The sequence below is a fragment of the Paroedura picta genome, chromosome 6 (genome assembly GCF_049243985.1).
Source record: "Paroedura picta isolate Pp20150507F chromosome 6, Ppicta_v3.0, whole genome shotgun sequence".
Classification (NCBI taxonomy): domain Eukaryota; kingdom Metazoa; phylum Chordata; class Lepidosauria; order Squamata; family Gekkonidae; genus Paroedura; species Paroedura picta.
In genome coordinates, this window is record NC_135374.1 from 2,941,154 (window position 1) to 2,959,997 (window position 18,844).

An 18,844-nucleotide genomic window follows, 5' to 3' on the forward strand; every position below is an offset into this window, starting at 1 on the left:
TTGAAGGTCACTATGTGGAGGCAGGCAAGGGCACTGATGGAAGTTGGAATGGGCAAAATCTGCAGTGTACATCATTGAGCAGAATACAAGGAGTGTCCTGCAGGGGGGCATGAATGGAAAGGTATTTTTAGCATAGATAGGAAAGGCACTTCCTGGTGATTTTCAGATTATCTCCTCCAGTGCCCTAATGCAGGGGTAGTCAACCTGTGGTCCCCCAGATGTGCATGGACTACAATTCCCATGAGCCCCTGCCAGCATTTGCTGGCAGGGGCTCATGGGAATTGTAGTCCATGCACATCTGGGGGACCACAGGTTGACTACCCCTGCCCTAATGGGCTCGACAGGAAACGTCCTGCTTTTTTGAGCCCACTTCCTCCCTGCTTGCCTCCAGGACAGCAGTTGAACAGAAGCATGACTGCAGACAACAGCTAACCGTTGGTTAAGTCTCTCCTCTTTCTGTACATAGTTGTTTCTCTTCTGAATAACAACTATTTTATAAGCAGCCTGGTGCTCTGCTCTCTGCACACTGAAACTCTGCCCATGCAGGGCAGGAAAGGTCGTTACAAAAGCAAGATATTCTGCGGTGGAAGAGAAAGGACATCATTTGCGTCCAAGAGCTGGCCAGGGAACCCTCACTCCTGCGCTGGTAAAAGGCGCGCCTTGGGTAATTACCTGGATGATAACTTTTTATGAGAGATCACCTGCAGCTCAAGTTCCTTTCGGGTGAAGGGGGAAGTGGGAAGGGCCCTCCCTGCCAGGGATTGCTGGGCCTTGAGCAGGTCCCTGCTGGGATGGACGGCATCCGGGGGGCGGAACTCCCCATCACTTGAAAATCCATGCGATGGGGAAGGGATAGAAGAACTGCTCTTTTTGTACCCCACTTTTCACCACCCAAGGGAATTTCAAAGCGCCTTACAATTGCCTGCCCTTCCTCTCCCTGCTACAGACAGCCTGCGGGGTGGTTGGGGCTGAGAGAGCTCTGGGAGAACTGTGACCAGCCCAAGGTCCCCCAGCTGGCTGCATGTGGAGGAGGAGTGAGGAATCAAACCCAGTTCTCCAGATGAGAGACTGCCGCTCTTAACCACGTTGCTGGCTCTCAAAGAAGGGATGGTTTTTTCTCTCCTGCTTTTTGCTACCCAAAGGAATCTCAAAGGGGACGTCTCCGGGGGCAGGGGTAGTCAACCTGTGGTCCTCCAGATGTTCATGGACTACAATTCCCATGAGCCCCTGCCAGCATTTGCTGGCAGGGGCTCATGAGAATTGTAGTCCATGAACATCTGGAGGACCACAGGTTGACTACCCCTGTCTGGGGATTCTCAGTGATAACAAATTTGAGAAAGGCTGTCCTAGAAAGATTTTAGCCTTCAGGTTGTAAGACGAAAGAGGGAAATAGAGGCAGAGAAAGCACACCGACCTCTAGCTATGAATGATTACTGAGCAGAGCCAGCTGATCGCACACGCTGACAGCTGGGCACAATCTATTCTGCCGTGACGGCCTCGTAAAAGAGCCCCGTCCGGTCCTGCAGGATGTGATGGGCTCGAGGTAACGTTGCCAAGTCCCACCAAAGGAAGCCTAGGCCAAGAGGAAGGAAGGAGGATGGATCTACACACATCTGGGCATGAGGCCACATCTTGCTGGCGCACCCCCACGGAGAAGCATTATTCGGTGGGGTCATCTCGGGGTAAAAGATCTGCATGATGTCAGATCCTGGAGTTGGAAGGGACCTCCAACCCCCTGTTCAATGCAGGAACTCACAATGGCCTGCCCACCCATAGTGACCCCAATTTCACGTCCAGATGATGCCCCCCCCCAAAAAAAAACCCAGAATCCCTGACCAGGCTGGTCTGGTGGATATTTGCCTTCTGACCTCAAAGTGGCATTTCCCTGTTGTCATTCCTCCGTGCTCCTCCACTGGTGGTGCCCATGGACCCATGCCCATCAGCACCTTTCCTGGCACCCCCCCCCCCCAAATGTGTTCTGAGAAAGGAGGTGAGCACAGATGGGCAATTTGCCCACCGAGGCTTCTGATTGGCCGTTGAAGATCTAATTGCTTGTGCAGACTTTTTTGAAAACGATCCTTCCACAACAGATGCCACCAAAGATGGGTTGCCCGGTCCCTCCTGGGAACTGGCAGGGGGTGGGGGAGACTGGCCAGGAGGAAGAGAAGGGTTCAGGGCAGTGATTGTATGTCTGCTTGGTGCTTGGGGGTGGGGGAGTGGGAGGGCTTCTGGAGTTCTGGCCCCGCTGGAGGACCTCCTGATGGCCCCTGGGTTTTGGCCACTGTGTGCCACAGACGGTTGTACGACTGGGCAGTCCCAACATGGCTTCTCTTATATCCCTAACATCTGTTTGGGGATTAGATGGAGGAATGGAGAAGAAAAAGGTGGACAGAAGTGGATATCGTAACCTCCAAATGCAGAGGCTGGGTATGTCAGAACGCCACCCACTTGGGGTTCAAAGTGAGGGCAACTGCACCCTTTGTACGACGTTTGTTGGTTTCTCAAAAACATTCGGCTGGCCTCTGCAGGAAGTGGAATGCAGAACTACACGGGCATCAGGGTCTCAGTTTGCCTCGGGGATCCAAAAACCCTAGGCCAGCCCTGGATGGGTCACCTTTCCAAGAAAATTCAGACTTTGGGGGTCACTGTGCCAAAATGATTTGAGAACCGCTGATCTAGGGCAGGGGTAGTCAACCTGTGGTCCTCCAGATGTTCATGGACTACAATTCCCATGAGCCCCTGCCAGCGAACGCTGGCAGGGGCTCATGGGAATTGTAGTCCATGAACATCTGGAGGACCACAGGTTGACTACCCCTAATCTAGGGGACGTACAGACTGGCTTCTCTGACAGCATAACCTGTCTGCTTCCTTTGGTCCTGCTCAGTGGGAGAACATCCGGGGGTCCCAGCACCTCCAGTACAAAGGTTCTGGGAGGAGGTGATGGGAAAGACCTTCAGATAAGACTGTGGAGAGCCATGGAGAGAGGCTGTGGCTCAACGGAAGAGTCTCTGCTTGGCATAGGGAAGGTCCCAGGTTCAATCCCCGGCATCTCCAGTCAAAAAAATGTGAAAGATGCTCAGATGAGACCCTAGAGAGCTGCTGCCAGACTCAGCCGAAAACACCACCCCTGATGGACCAAGGGCCTGCTCCATTTGTGCACGTTCTCCCTCCCACTGGACTTGCAACAGGGGGGGGGGGGGTTCCACGTGGATTGGGCCCTGCATTCACAAACGGAAGGAGACACGCCATTGGATTTTCCCACTCAAGCACGGAAGTCTTTTGATCCTTCGACAAACACCAACCTGTTTATTCTGTATTGACTTGGAAGGGGGGAAATCAGTGTTAAAATTGTGGGGTTTTTTTAATGATTAAACCAGTCCAAAATCTCTCGGTGCCCGCCCCCTGGTCTCCTCGTGTCCCGAATTGTCCTTCAGCCCGCCAGGGGATGTCCCAGACCCGAAAGGAAGAACCCCGCAGGATCCGACAAAGAAGTTCCTTTGGACGAGGATCTACGGGAGCCTTCGTTTCTCTCTCTCTCTCTCTCTCTGGGTCCCCCTCCTCCTCATATCATGGACACCCTCTCCTGGATATAAACCCGGTAGGGATCGCTCTGCTTGTCCACTTCCTTCCGGGACCGGGTGTAGCCCAAGATCAAGCTCCCGACCGTGATCGCAAAGAGGACCATCACGAAGAGGATGTACATGTAGGCGTTCTTCTCGTCATCCTCGTCTCGGCCGGGGGCCCCGTTCTGGGCGCAGGGCTCCGGGTGGTGGAGCGTCTGGTTCAAGGCCCTCAGGACGGAGTCCAGGCGGTGGAGCCAGGCGTCCGTCAGGTTGGCGGCCGGCATGGTCTCTGCTGGGAGGTGCTGGTGGGAGGCACAGAAAAGAGAGACGCCGTTTCAGAACAGCCCGGGGGTTCCGGAGTTCGTACTCAGAGGTCTTTGCTACACTGCAAATGCAAACTGCAAGTCTCAACCAGGGCCAGGGCCTTTTTAGCCTGGTGGGATGCTCTTGCTGGGGAGATCAGGGCCCTGCAGGGCCTTGGAGAATTTTGTGGGCCCTGCAAGATGGAGCTGGCTGCTGAAAGAATAAATTGCTTTAATGAAGAGAGACACAACCTTGTAGAGAGGGGAGAGCGATAGTGCTAACTGTCTAACTGACTAACTGTTGAATCAGAGAGGAAGTGAGCTCAAAATTTGCCAAGGCCTGCCTCTGCGTAGCAACCCTGGACTTCTTTGGTGTCCTCCCATCCAAGTACTAAGCAGAGCTGACCCCTACTCAGCTTCCAAAATATGACAGGCTCAGGCTAGGCTCAGGGGTTGCTAATTTCAGAGCTGACATTGAAAACAGCTGTGGCATTTGAATTGCTTCTTCCCAGTCACTCACCACCACCTTCTTAAGGGAAGAGTTGATTTCTTGTCTTCCCCCCCTCCCCCGGCTGCCAAAGGAGTCCCAAAGAAACCTTCCCTTTCCCCTCAACAGATAGGTAGGTGGGGCTAAGAGAGCTCCAAGAGAACTGCTCTGGGAGAACATCTCTAAGAGAACTGTGGCTGGCCCAAAGTCACCCAGTGGCTGCACGTGGAGGACGAGTGGAGAATCAAACCCGGTTCTCCAGATTAAAGGCTAGCGGCTCTCAAGCTCTATTCCAATCCGGCTCTTAAGAAGTGGTTTATACGATGATCCAACTAAATCTTGCAAGGCCCAGCACACCGATCCTGCAAGGGAGGCAGCGGCTGAGTCCCTCTGCGACTAGACAGCCTGGCATTCCCCCACCTGTTGCTTGTGGTAAAGCAGAGCAGGGCACTTTCGTTCACTGCCGGATCCCTGAAGGCCTCAGCAACGGCCCTTTCATTTCCTCCTGCTGCCTTATCAGGCCCCCACCTCTGTGTTTGGTGACTGCCTCTATTGTTCAGGACATGCCAGAATACCTGAGCCGTGCCAACTGCCCAGTCCCCGTGCCAAGCCATCCTTGATATGCCAGACGTCTTACACCTCCCTTCCTCCTGCAGCCGCTGAGGGCCAGAATCATAGAATCACAGAATAGTAGAGTTGGAAGGGACCTCATGGGCCATCTAGTCCAACCCCCTGCACTGTGCAGGACACTCACAACCCTATCGCTCCCCCACTGTCACCTGCCACCCCCTTGAGCCTTCACAGAATCAGCATCTCTGTCAGATGGCTCTCCAGCCTCTTTTTAGAAACCTCCAAAGATGGAGAAACCCACCACCTCCCGAGTCCTGTGTTCAGTTTTGGGCACCCCAGTTGAAGAGGGAGGTAGACAAACTGGAGCGTGTCCAGAGGAGGGCAACAAAGATGGTGAGGGGTTGGGAAACCAAGACATAGGAGGAAAGGTTGGGGGAGCTGTTGAGCCTGGAGAGGAGACGACTGAGAGGGGATCTGAGAACCATCTTCAAGTATTGAAAAGGCTGCCATGGAGAGGATGGAGCAGAGTTGTTCTCTCTTGCCCCAGAGGGACGGGCCAGAACGAATAGGATGAAAGGAATGCAAAAGAATCATAGAATCATAGAATTGGAAGGGGCCATTCAGGCCATCTAGTCCAACCCCCTGCACTATGCAGGATCAGCCCTAAGCATCCTAAAGCATCCAAGAAAAGTGTGTATCCAACCTTTGCTTGAAGACTGAGAGTGTCTTCACACAAGAAATTCCATCTAAACATCTGAAAGTAGTCCCTGACAGAGTGGTTCCTCAGTGGAACAGGCTTCCTCGGGAGGTGGTGGGTTCTCCATCTTGGGAGATTTTTAAGCAGAGGCTGGAGAGCCATCTGACGGAGAGGCTGATTCTGTGAAGGCTCCAGGGGATGGCAGGTGACAGTGGATGAGCGAGAGGGTTGTGAGTGTCCTGCCTAGTGCAGGGGTTGGACTAGATGACCCAGGCGGTCCCCTCCAACTCTAGGATTCTACGACTCCCCCCTTCCCCGTGGCAAAACCTCTCCAGCCAGCCTCTCTCCGGGATCTCCGCGGCCTCTTCCCTCCCAGGCCCTCTTATCGGCTATTTACACAAGGGAATTAATTGCATAGCTGAAGAGCCAACGGCATTGTGTGCTTTTCCTGATTTGCGCAAACAGAGGTATCCTGTTTCATTGCACCTGTGGCGGGAGGGACACGCTCCGGCGCTGCACGGTCTTTCAGCCACACGTTTGGAAGCCCTGTCGGGGGCCCTTGCCAGGTGGCAGAAGCCACGGGGGCCTCCCGGGAGAGCCGGCGGGTTCTTGGGCCTTGTACAGCAATTCAACCACAGGTTTCAAACTTCTGAACTCTTTACACTGCAGATCTAAGATTTCTGCAATCCCAGTCCTATTACATTGCTTATTAGAGTCGCACCCTTACTGATTGTATTGATTTGCCTTGTGCAATCCATCTTGAGTCTCAGTGAGGAAGGGACAGGCAGGGGCTCATGGGAATTGTAGTCCGTGAGCATCGGGAGAGCCGCAATTTAGCCACCTGGGCCTGCATTCACATTTTATTCACTGGTAAATTCTTGTTTTTTCCTTAACGTTTGTCTTAATCTTGCATTTGATTATATTTTATACGTCTGAGGGCGGCAAGCATACGCTGGCAGGGGCTCATGGGAATTGTAGTCCATGGACATCTGGAGGACCACAGGTTGACTGCCCTGCTACATATTAAAAGTTTAATCATTTCTACATACTGGCCACGGCTTCCAATATATCCAAGTTCAACAATAAGTCTATTATACATCTCGCAGTAAAAAAATGGAAGACATTTTTGTCCAATAAAAGATATTTTGTAGGATTGGGCAGGGATGCAGAAATGAAGATTTTTCACTGAGGTGGGTGTAATTTTGTTTTACAACAGGGTTTGATATTTAAGTTATTATGTGTTATATGATGTAACTGCCCCAAGCAGGTAAATACCAAGAGGTGCAGAATGGAAACGTAATTATAAATCCCCTTAGGATGTGTCATCGTTGATATAACCCCTTGCTACCTGGGGAGAGAGAGACTTTTACTGCCATGTGTCTTTAAGGAATGTTTTGGAATGGTTAATGTGTATTTTAATGGGATTTTATTGTTATGGGGTTTTATCAACTGTTACCCGCCACGAACCAGTTTACTGGGAGTGGCGGGATCTAAATTTAATGGTAGGTAAGTAGGTAGGTTGGTAGGTAGAGACAGAGACAGAGACAGAGACAGAGACAGAGACAGAGACAGAGACAGATCCACTTCCCTATATCTTTGTATTCAAAACTTGCTCTCCTTCAGCATCTGCACTGCAATACCTTTATATGCATCAGAGTACGGATGGATATAGTTTTTAAACCACTTCTCATTCGGAATCTGACTCCTGCTTATGTAATAAACGCTCCATCCCCATCTCAAATGGATTAGTGGTGCAGACAGAAACCCCAGTGCAGAGGGGGGAGAAAACAAAATACTCTGGAGGACAATTCAGCGTCTTCAGCTACCGCAAAACATTTGTGAAATCTTGTGCCATGTGGTCATTAGCCACCGGCCAACTAAATTGTTCTGTGTAACCTGGAAGTTTGCACATGCTGCTAGACGCCAAAGCTATGACATAATCTGCAAATAAGACTCCCACACGTTGCTGACAACATGGCCAACATGTTATTCCAGAGGTCCAGCAACAGGGCAGAGGGGGTTGAGGCCTTCCCCCAGTGTTGCCTCCCGGCTCTGGGATTCAGAGGTTGACTGCCTCGGAACATGTCAACATAGCTCCTCCACTGATAGGCCTCTCTTCCATAAATGGCTGTTGAAGAGGTAATGGCCAAGATCAGCGGTGAAGAGGAGGAACCTGGCCTCTTAGCATATGAGTGATGGCTTTTGAGCATGTGCAAAGTGTATTTGACTCACCTCTGAGTAATCACAGTCCGCTGAGATCAGGCAGAGCGCTTTCCCAGCCTAACGGCGTGACTTCCTTCTCGCGCTAGAAATTAAACATAGATTCATGGGATGCAGATCTCTGAATAACTGACATTTCTGCACAATAACACTGCGAGACCCGCACTACAAAAGATGCCAAATATGACGGGAGAAAACTGTTGGAAATTCATAGAATCATAGAGTTGGAAGGGGCCATAGAGGCCATCTAGTCCCACCCCCTGCTCAACGCAGGATCAGCCCAGAGCATCCTAAAGCATCCAAGAAAAGTGTGTATCCAACCTTTGCTTGAAGACTGCCAGTGAGGGGGAGCTCACCACCTCCTTAGGCAGCCTATTCCACTGCTGAACTACTCTGACTGTGAAAAACTTTTTCCTGATATCTAGCCTATATCGTTGTACTTGAAGTTTAAACCCATTACTGCGTGTCCTCTCCTCTGCAGCCAACGAAAACTGCCCTCCAATTCAAGGTTGCCATCTCTGGGTTGGGGAATTCCTGGAGATTAGGGCTTGGGAGGGCAGGATTTGGGGTGTGGAGGGACTTCCGCAGGGTGTTAATACTGAACTGCCCTCTGTGGCAGGCCTTTACTCCAAGGGAACTCATCTCTGTCATCTGGAGATGAGTGGAATCTCTGGGAGAACTGCAGACCTCACCAGGAGGTTGGCAACCCTAGTTGGAATCCACCTACAAACGTATAGAGAGAGCTGGCAACAGGAAAAAGTTGGACAGGTCCCTTCCCACATCACTAAACCTGGTAGAATGACTCAAGTACAAAGCAGGATCAGTGTGGGGAAGAGGGGGGGGGCTCTAATCTGGAGAACTGGGCTTGATTCCCCACGCCTCCTCCACATGCAGCCAGCTGAGTGACTTTGGGCCAGTCACAGTTTTCTTAGAGCTGTTCTCACAGATCTCTCAGAGCTCTCTCAGCCCCACCTACCTCCCAGGGGGTCTGCTGTGGGGAAAGGAAATGTGTGAGCCGCTTTGGACTCCTTCAGGTAGTGAAAAGCGGAGTATAAAAAGCCAGCTTTTCCTCTTTCCAAAATACAAAATCTGAGTCCAGCGGCACCTCTAAGCCTGGGAAGATTTAATTCTGGATATAAGCGTTCATATCTGAAGGAAGCTTATGCCCAAGATTTTAAAGTCCAGCGGTACTTTGAAGGCCAACGAAGAAAAAGAAAAGAGGAAAAAAAACAGTGTTTTTCATATCACAAAAGTCAGGTATTTTAAAAAGCTGTTGGGCCCACTGTGACTCTGCCAAGCAAGAAACGTCTTTTTTATTTGCAAAGTAATTTCAGTGTTTTCCGCACTCACGCCCCTTAAATGGCAAACACTAAGGCCTATTTGCCAGGGCAGAGGTTTGCCACCCTCTGACTCTTTTACCAAGTAGATGCAGCATTTTGCTTGTACTATATGGAGGCATTTATATTTGAGGCATTTTACATTCCATAAATAAACGCATTTGTTTATTTATTAAACAATTTAATTTCTATCCCGCCACTCCCGTCGACCGGCTTGGGGCAGCCAATGAAAAACACATTACAAAAACCCCTTCCAGATAATATGCCAAACAGGACAGTTTTAAATTGATTAATTAATTAATATGCTGCCCCTCCCAAAAGCTGGCTTGGGGCAGTTCACTACATAAAATAAACGACACTAAAGTTAAAACTACAAAACAATAAATTAACAATGAAATCAGGTAAACATTTTTGAAAATCCCGCTGCCAATCAATTGCCATTCAGTTTTCTTGTTGGGGGGGGGGAGTTGTCACTGGAGGGGGGTGATACCATGTGCTAAGGCAAAGTCCTAAAGTTCTAAGTCCTAAAGATCGACAAAGTTTTATTCAAGGTGGAAGTATTCGTGTGCAGGCACAACAAAGTTTACCCCTTGAATAAAATTCTGCTGGTCTTAAAACTTTATTCCACTGCAATGGAAGTTACAAGTCCCTACATCTAGGCAGAGTGTGAGCAGAAAATTAGTTTACAGGCAGGCAGGGGCACATGGTATTTGTAGTCCATGGACCTCTGTAGAGCCGCAGTTTGGCCACCCCTGGCATCGGGAAACTATAGATTGATATGGAAAAAAAGAGGGCTGATTTCCAGAATGACTGGTTCAAACATGGGATCACTATGAGAACTCTCATTTTTGCTGACCTCCCTCACAACAAAGGAAATAAATCAAGGAAATACATCTGTTCTGCTTGAAGTGCCCCCCACCCTCCCCAAGCTTCAACTTTTCAGCAATGTTGGCATCTCCAGCTTCCCCGCCCTGACCTGGAACGCAAACGCCGTCAATTTCCCACGAACCTGCTCCCCTTCAGGTTGCCAACTCCAGCCTGGCATTCCTGGAGATGCGGAGAAAAGGCGTTTGGGGAGGGGCCTCAGGGGGTCTCCAGAGCAGCCGTTTCCTCCAGCTGTGATTCCGGGAGATCTCCGGGTCCCACCAGGAGGTTGGCAACCCGCCTCGCCCCGCTCTTTCCCGGGCAAGCCCCCTCCCATGAAGCCTTCCCTCTCCCCGGCATTCCCACCGGGACGGGCGAACAACTGCCCCCTCCCCCGGCCCGAGGTATTCCTTGGTATTCCTTGGTTGGGCGAGTCCGCGTGTTCACACGAGACGACCCGGTGCAGGGGACACGCGTTCTTTCTCTCTGGGGCTGGAGGCGCGCTCCCTATCCAGCTTCTTGGGACGGGGAAGGGGGGACTGAGGGTGTCCCCAACTCGTCTCGCGTTCCAGACGGTGGGATGGGTATGCACGTGTCGGCGCCCTCCCCGTTCATACGGCACCCGTTCTCCGGTCGCCCTCTGCGCGAGCCCCGGAGCGCCTTTCCCCGTTGCAGCCCAGCCTCCCGGCCGGAGAAGAAACAGCGACCGGGGGTCCCTGACACGTGTGAAGGAGGCACGTCTGGATCCGCAGTGCAGTGTGTGCCAAGGAGCGCAGCCGGCCCCTCCGGGGAACTCACCTCTGCAGCCGCTGCCCGGCCGGGCGCACCTTCCGCCGCTGCTGCAGCCCCGGAGCCTGCGGGAGGGCGGCGGAACTGGCCCAGCCCAGCCCAAACGGCCCTGCCTGCGGGGCGGGCGGACCTGCCTGACTCTGCCCGGCCCGCTCCTCCCCGCCGCCTTCGGCAATCCGACCCGAAGAGCCGGCACGGTCGACAACCTCCCGGGGCGGCCTGGAGTTCTCCCGGAATCCCGGCTCCTCTCCAGACAACAGAAATCGGTCCCCTGGAGAGAAGGGCTGCTTTGGATCCTATGAGAAATGGGACTGGCCCCCAATCTCCTGGAATTTCCCAAGGAAGAGTTGGCAACGCTGGGCTGCCAAATTGCAGAGAGAGACGCTTCAACTTTGTTTGGGCAAGCTGTTTTGGGGAAGGAGTCACAGGAGAAGAGGCGAGGTCGCAAGACACAGATGGAGCCTCCAGTTGCAGGGGCAGTATACCAGAAGCTGGCCCCCTCCCTCTGGGTTTGTCCAGGGGGACCGTCCCTAACCCCAGCCCTCTAACCCAAGGTTGGGCCGACTGTGGCCCTCCGGATGTCCATGGACTACAATTCCCATGAGCCCCTGCCAGCGTATGCTGGCAGGGGCTCATGGGAATTGTAGTCCATGGACATCCGGAGGGCCACAGTTTTCCCACCCCTGCTCTAACCAGCTGAGGCTTTATGAGAGAAGTGCAGCATCCAGAGTCTACCCACCTGGACGTCCACGGGGACCCATCCCTCTCATGTATGAATTTAACGGGGAGGAGAGTGGGGGGAAGGATACTGGGGTGCCTTTCAGTACGACCCGCCGTAGGGCACCCGGCTGGGGGGGCCCTCGTCCTTTCCCGGAGCCTCACTCGGGGTGGGCTGGCCGCCCAAACGTCCCCCTAGCCCCGGCTTACCGGTCAAGCAGGGACCTTCATTGCTTCCAGAGCTCGTACTCTCTCTGATTGTCCTCAACTTGCCCCGCCTTGAGGAACCAGGCTTCCAGGTTTCCGTCCATAGGAGGCCATTGGCGGTAGATGGCGGCGAATAGGCTGCGATCCAGGCCCATCTTGAAAGCGTCGATCTTCTCCTCCTCGCTGAGGGTCCGCAATTTCCGGAACAGGCAGCGCAAGTCCAAGATGTATTCGAACACGGGCCGTCCCCCCTGCTCCAGCTGCCTCAGGCTCTCTCTGGCCTTCGCCGTGCGCAGCGGGTCCCGGAATCGCGCCTGGAGAGCCTCCCGGAATAGGGCCACGTTGGCCACTGATGGGGCCCGGGCCACGTTCTGGTCTACCCACCACTCCTCCGCTTGACCGTCCAGGCTGCGGCCCACCAGGCGCAGAGAGTCTGCCTCTGAGACGAAGGTGGGCCCCCAGTCCTCGAGGAACCAATCCATCCGGAGGAGGAAGGAGCTCAATTTTTCATCGGAACCATCGAAGCGGGCTTCGAACACGCGCTCTTCTATAGGTCCGAACTGGGGGGCAGGCGCTGCCCGGACCACCGGGACGGGTGCAGTGGGCGCTGCCGGGACCACCGGTGCGGGCAGGGCTGTGGGGGAGGCGTCCCTCTGTTCAGCCTCAGCTTCCTCGATGGGGAGGTGCTCCAGGGACAGTTCATGCCGGATTTCTTGCATCTGTTCCTCCCTTTGCCATAACGTGTTGCTAAGATCCCTGTTGTAAACCCACGCTCCAGGCTTCCTCCGAAAGGGGCCCGTGCCGAGCAGGTCTTCCAGATCCTCCTCGGCCGTCTCCGGAGCCCCTCTGTCCTGCAACGCCTCCAGGGTCCTGTCTCCTCGCCCCGACCATAACAGATGGGATTCTCTGGCCACTGGGCTTCCTCCCACAGCCCCACGGCCTCCGGTTGGGGCGATGTCCGCTGGGCGCAGTGTCGGAAGTACCACGGTCCCATTTTGCGGCCTCCGAATGGGGTTTGTGAGCCCTGAGTCCTTTATGGGCACCGCAGCCATGCTTGGCGAGGGGTTCGGTGACCGAGGATTAACAGGGAGAAATCAGGGTCTCCGTCAATTCGTCAGGAGCCAAGCGGTTGAGACCCAGGCGATTTGCCCAGCAGCTCTCACCCTCAAGGGCTTCTGGCTGAAGCTTTAAGTAGAAGTCTTTATTTTGGAGAATCCGGATAAAGATCAGCATTTCCCATGAGCTCACAGACAGGGTCCTTGACAGAGGCGTTAAGGAAGGGGGTGGCATAGCTTGGCGTGGGGTGGGGGGGCACGGGGGCTGCGGGATTCACACGGAAAGGGCAGTGCAGTTTTCTTTGATGTACAAGGTGCCAAAACAGCCCTTCCGGCCATCTGGTATTTTGCCGGAGCTCCCAGCAAGGCCATCCTTGGGAGAGAAGATAAGAGATAAGAGAGAGAATGTGGAGAAGGCTTTGAAATGCAAAAGGGGGGGGGGGTGAGAGGGGCACTTTCCAGTGGGGCCAGGCAGGTGCCACAACTCAGAGAGAGATCCAGGAGCACAAAGGAATGAGTTGAACACCAAAGGGGACAAAAACCACAGGTCAGGAAACGGGGTCATGACACCTGGGAACTGAAACCTACATAAAAGGTAAAGGTAAAGGTATCCCCTGCGCAAGCACCGAGTCATGTCTGACCCTTGGGGTGACGCCCTCCAGCGTTTTCATGGCAGACTCAATACGGGGTGGTTTGCCAGTGCCTTCCCCAGTCATTACCGTTTACCCCCCAGCAGCAAGCTGGGTACTCATTTTACCCACCTCGGAAGGATGGAAGGCTGAGTCGACCTTGAGCCGGCTGCTGGGATTGAACTCCCAGCCTCATGGGCAAAGCTTTCAGATGGCTGCCTTACCATTCTGCGCCACAAAAGGCTCTGAAACCTACATAGCGCTGTTCAATTTCCAGAAATTTCAAAGCCATGGGGAAATTTTTCCCAGATTCAGGGTGGGCGGGCTGCCTGGAACGGAGAAAAAACGAAATATATGCAATATTTACTTTTGTCCCAAACTCAAACTTGCCTTACTGATTTAACCATATGTTTGGCGTGTCAAATAAGCCAGCATATAGGCTAGGAAAAAATAGGCTCAGGAAAAAAATTTTCACAGTCAGAGTAGTTCAGCAGTGGAATAGGCTGCCTAAGGAGGTGGTGAGCTCCCCTTCGCTGGCAGTCTTCAAGCAAAGGTTGGATACACACTTTTCTTGGATGCTTTAGGATGCTTAGGGCTGATCCTGCGTTGAGCAGGGGGTTGGACTAGATGGCCCCTTCCAACTCTGTGATTCTATGATTCTATGATTCCAGAGCTTTAACATTACAAATGGCTTGATTTTTTTTAAAAAATTGCAAACTGCTACATCCTCCTGCCTCAGTAACGGACTCCTAATTCTTTTCACCTGAGAGGTGGCAAAGAGTAAATATTGAAGGTAGGAAATTAATTTCCTTAGTCAACAAAACCGAGGGGGTGAAAACAGTCTCAGATGCACACAAGACTCTGAAGTTAAACAATTGTGAAATATTATATTCTCGTAAAACGTGTTCTGGCACATTAATTGATGCCATGTTGAGACAAGGACATAACTGCACATGCAAATGTAGGAATCACCACGTTCTAATACAGGGGTAGTCAAACGGCGGCCCTCCAGATGTCCATGGACTACAATTCCCAGGAGCCCCTGCCAGCGAATGCTGGCAGGGGCTCCTGGGGATTGTAGTCCATGGACATCTGGAGGGCCGCCGTTTGACTACCCCTGTTCTAATACTGTGGGTTTATTTTATATAAAAACATTTGATACCACATATTTTGAGTAAAACTTTAGCATTAAAATATTTCATTCATTTCGGGGATGGGAAATTTGCGGGGGATTTTTTTTTTCATTGTTCCTCCAAATTCCCCAGTTTTCCTCACAGGAAGCTTTCAAAGGGTCTTCAGAATTTTAAAATCCTGCACGTTCTGAGCGAGGAAAAAGAGGGTTATACGAATAATTTGCTCTCCAACAAAAAAACTGGGGAAATACCATAAGAAAAAGGGGACGTGGTTTGTAGTTGAGTCGCCAACCACCATGTGAGGGCTGGAGATGGCCAGGAATTAGAACTGATCTCTATATAAATCCCTTAGGTGATTTTAAAAATTTTTTAACCCACTTCTGGAGAAAATAGCTGCTTTGGAAGGGAGCCTGCATCGCATTTTACTCTAAGCAAGAACCCCCAAACCACACACACACACCCCAGGCTCTACCCTCAAATCTCCAGGTATTTCCAAACTCAGAGTTGTCAACCATGCTTATAGGCCTGCCTGAGGTGGATTAGAAACAGCCAGCCATAGAAGGAGGAAAGCATGAGAAATCAAGCTGGGACTGCAAAGATATCTCGGTCCACACAGGTGGTTGTTGATCATAAAGCTGCACACACACATGGCCAGAGAGAGGCTGACCCGAATTTCATGCAGTCTTTTGGTGGCAGCTTTTATCAGTGCCCGCTGCAATACCTGCACAGGCAGAAGACGAAACCCTTGAGTAAACAGTTCCTTGCCTCTTGCTGCTTGGTCACTAAGTTATATACACACACACACACACCCAGGCTTCCTTGACACGCGCAAGGGCTGAAAAGGACATTCCTCAGTGTAGCATGTGCATTGTGTTCCCTCCGTTTCTCCGGCCTCTGACTGTAATAGCTGGCCAGGCGCTGGTATCAGATTGTAACGTCCTACTCCGTTCTTCTGAATAAACAAAGCCAAGGGAGATAACAAGACGCAAGGACATTCCAAGCCAAGGTTCAAAAGTCCAGGAATCAGTTAAACAAGGAAGTCCGGTCCGAGAAGTCGAGGTTTTCAGGCAGGGTGGTGTCAACGTATAGCTACATTGCATCCACATCCCACCGCCTGTCGCTCAAAATGTTTTAGAGTTGAATGCCAGCTGTTCAGTCTTAATCCTGCAATGACTCAGCATTGCTCTCAGCAGGTAACTGACATCTAGCCATAAGGCGAGCGCTTCTCCTTTTAGCCTGCAATTCCGCTCTAAGCCTGTGTCTTGTTCTTTCTAATGGTGCAGGTGATCCCAGTCAGCTGGAAATAGGCGGCTGGCTTTCATCTTCTGGATCAGAGGCTGGGGTGGGGGTGACTCTGTACAAGCTCTCAGCTGTAAATCTTTCTTGCATCTCCTCTTCTTAGGGAGCCATCTTTGTGCAGTGGGTAAGAGCAGTGCTCAGGTCTGATTCCCCACTCCTCCACATGCAGCCAGCTGGGTGCAAATGCTGGCAGGGGCTCATGGTAATTGTATTCCGCGGACATCTAGAGAGCCACAGTTCCCCACCCCCTGGATTACTCAGTCCAGGAAGCCATTGCTAGAATATGCAGAATCTGCATGATTCAACAGCTTATAAAGAATCTCCTGCAGGGGTCATCGGAGGAGAAAATAAGTTAGTATCAGAAGCCGGTCGACTCCGATAAGCACGGGTGGCATAATTGCAAAAGTGACTTGGTGAAGAAGCAAGATGAGGCTCATGGCTCTTCTTGTTGAAACTGGTTTGATAGGCAATGCATGGGTCATTATAACCCCAGGTTCCCACCCCCTATGAACAAACACCCCAGTTGAGGAAGGTAGAATTCCCCTTTTCCCATTGAAAAGGTGGGCCCCTCCGGACCCACAGAAAGTGTATGGGGCAGCCTTGCACCCAGGTGTACGTAACATCCTTCGTGCCAAGCCAACCAAGGCCGTAACATTCCACCACCATCCTTCTCCCACCCCTCCTGCCTACATGGACTAAACCAGGGGTAGTCAACCTGTGGCCCTCCAGATGTTCATGGACTACATTTCGCATGAGCCCCTGCCAGCAATTGCTGGCAGGGGCTCATGGGAATTGTAGTCCACGAACATCTGGAGGGCCACAGGTTGACTACCCCTGAACTAAGCCACAAGCTAGGGAAGTGACTGCTTCCATGGCCCCCCACCCCATCCCATCCCACCTGAGCATGGGTTCTCTTGTGCTTTCTGGGCCTGGATGGGGGCGGAGCCTGTAGGCCGACTCCCACCTTAAACCGCACGCAGTCTCCACACCCACCCCTGTCCTCCGCAAGCCTGCCTGTTAACACGGGTGGTGAGGCCACTTCTTGTGGCTTATTACTTGGCAGGGAGGTGGCAGGGAGGCCTGGCAAACCGCCCTCACTCCTGGGGCTTCCTTGAAGCCTGATTTTTTCAGGGGTTCCTCCGTGGTCCAAAGGCTGGAAAAGGCTGCATTAACCACTGACATTTGGCACCAATACCTCGTCGATGCCTTACTAAAAGCAATGCCAAATGACCATGGCAGGAAGTTGAACCTGATAGCATATTCAGACCAAGGGACAACCTTTCAGATATTTCAAGAGAGCCACCGTGTCCCCTCTCAGCCTCTTCTTCTCCAGGCTGGATATCCCCAAGTCCCTCAGCCTTTCCTCCCAGGGCTTGGTCACTCTCCTCTGCACCCTCCAGGACTGTACCCAGGGGCGAGGGGTATTCCATCCCAGGGGGTTGATTTTGGGTTGTGTCTTGTCAATGATTTCAAGGAAGCAGAGCCCGAATGAGCCCTGCAGGGCACAAAGTGATGTGGGAGAGGGAAGGTCGAATGCATCCCTTGGGTGTGGGCATGGATCTTGCCCACAGCCACTCATATTTCAGTCTCTTTACATCATAAATCCATCCCTTCCTGAGAGATAATATAGCCCTGTCACTTTTTCTGAAATGGAAGACGGCCCTGCAAAGGGTTGGTCTGACAGCAGGCAGGTCGGAACAAGTGGGGTATAAATTACATAAATAATGTTGAAGAAGGAATTTGCTTCTGAGCAGACCGTAACCTCCGAAGAAGGTCTCTGGCAGAATCTAGAAATACCCGGCAAAGTTTACTGATGTGCAGGGAAGTGGCTTGGGGTCAGAGGGAACTAGAGCCTTGGGGAGGGGGGTAAACAAAGATATACTAAATAAATAATAGAGAAAAACTACTTGGAATGAGAGAACTCTGGGGACATTGTGCTTTCTGTGCAGAACAATACTCACCACCTGTCTATCTCTTGCAGGATTTGAAACGTGCAGGACCAATTATTCTCTTGCCCTCTGTAAAACCCCATAAATTACACCCAAAGCACTGAGTTTCTCAGGGGGAGTGGATCTCTGCAGTTGCAAGATAAATTGCAGTTCCTGGAGATCTCCACATCCCACAGTTATATAAAATGATTAAAAGACTTCCTGCTCTTTAGAGTTAAAAATCTTTCCGAGGCGGAGGGGGCTAGTCGGTGTTTAACTGAGTCTGTTGGCCGCATAGGTAGGGAGGCCTAGCATGTTCTGGGTGTTATTTCTGGGCCTCAACCATAGGCCTGATGGAGGAGCTCTGTGGAACAGGCTAAGGTGCCAGAGGTTCCCTGATCTCTGTGGGCAGAATGTCCCACCAGGCAGAAAAAGCCCTGGTTGAGGCTAGTTTTACCTTTTTGTGGCCAGAGACCCTGAGCAGATGATGATGGCTTGTTCTCAAATGTTCTTCGGGGGCACAGATACACTGGTCCCAGACTGTTTAAGGCCAATCTGTGACTCTCCAGACATCCACGGACCACAATGGCAGGGGCTCATGGTGATTATAGTCCGTGGACATCTGGAGAGCTACAGCTTCACCACCCCTGGTTTAGGGCTTTGAAAGTACAACTCATAATCAGTTGTGACTTGACGGCTATTTCCTCCACCACAGGGCATTGCCGGATGATTAATATCCAGGCACTAATCTGACGTGCCTTGCCTTAACCACCCATGCCCAAGGGCACATTCTCTGGTCTGGAAGCATAATTGCTCATGCGACATACAAAGGATTCCACGCCCCCCGCCCATTGTCATTTCCCTTCACTCCCTTACAGAGCAGCGTTCAAATATTTAAAAGTGCATGGACTCATTTCTGCACACGTTAAACGCAAAGTATGAGCAGTTTTATTTAACATTCATAGTCCGGCATTGAGCTTCAAGGGTTAACATTTCCTGCAAGGCTTTCTGGGACCTGTAGTTTCATTGAAGGAACTCAAAAGCTTA

At 51.8% G+C, this 18,844-nt stretch overlaps 1 protein-coding gene across 2 annotated transcripts; it reads right to left on the minus strand.

The window, feature by feature from the left end:
• Nucleotides 1–3,737: 3,737 nt before the first annotated feature.
• On the minus strand, nucleotides 3,738–13,173 carry RTL6 (retrotransposon Gag like 6). Of its 2 annotated transcripts, none has more exons than XM_077341166.1 (3): nucleotides 11,757–13,173; nucleotides 7,852–7,924; nucleotides 3,738–3,865 (listed from the first exon to the last, which is right to left on the minus strand). In XM_077341166.1, exon 1 carries the CDS (start codon nucleotides 12,803–12,805, stop codon nucleotides 11,774–11,776), a length of 1,032 nt encoding a protein of 343 aa, XP_077197281.1. In that variant the 5' UTR covers nucleotides 12,806–13,173; the 3' UTR covers nucleotides 3,738–3,865; nucleotides 7,852–7,924; nucleotides 11,757–11,773. The 2 variants fall into 2 exon arrangements, with proteins under 2 accessions (XP_077197281.1, XP_077197282.1); XM_077341167.1 differs by lacking the exon at nucleotides 3,738–3,865 and adding an exon at nucleotides 3,872–4,079.
• Between the last annotated feature and the right edge of the window lie 5,671 nt (nucleotides 13,174–18,844).

Excerpts from the sequence above, each read along its gene's own strand:
- RTL6 (XM_077341166.1), bottom strand. The coding sequence starts at position 12,805 with ATGGCTGCGGTGCCCATAAAGGACTCAGGGCTCACAAACCCCATTCGG.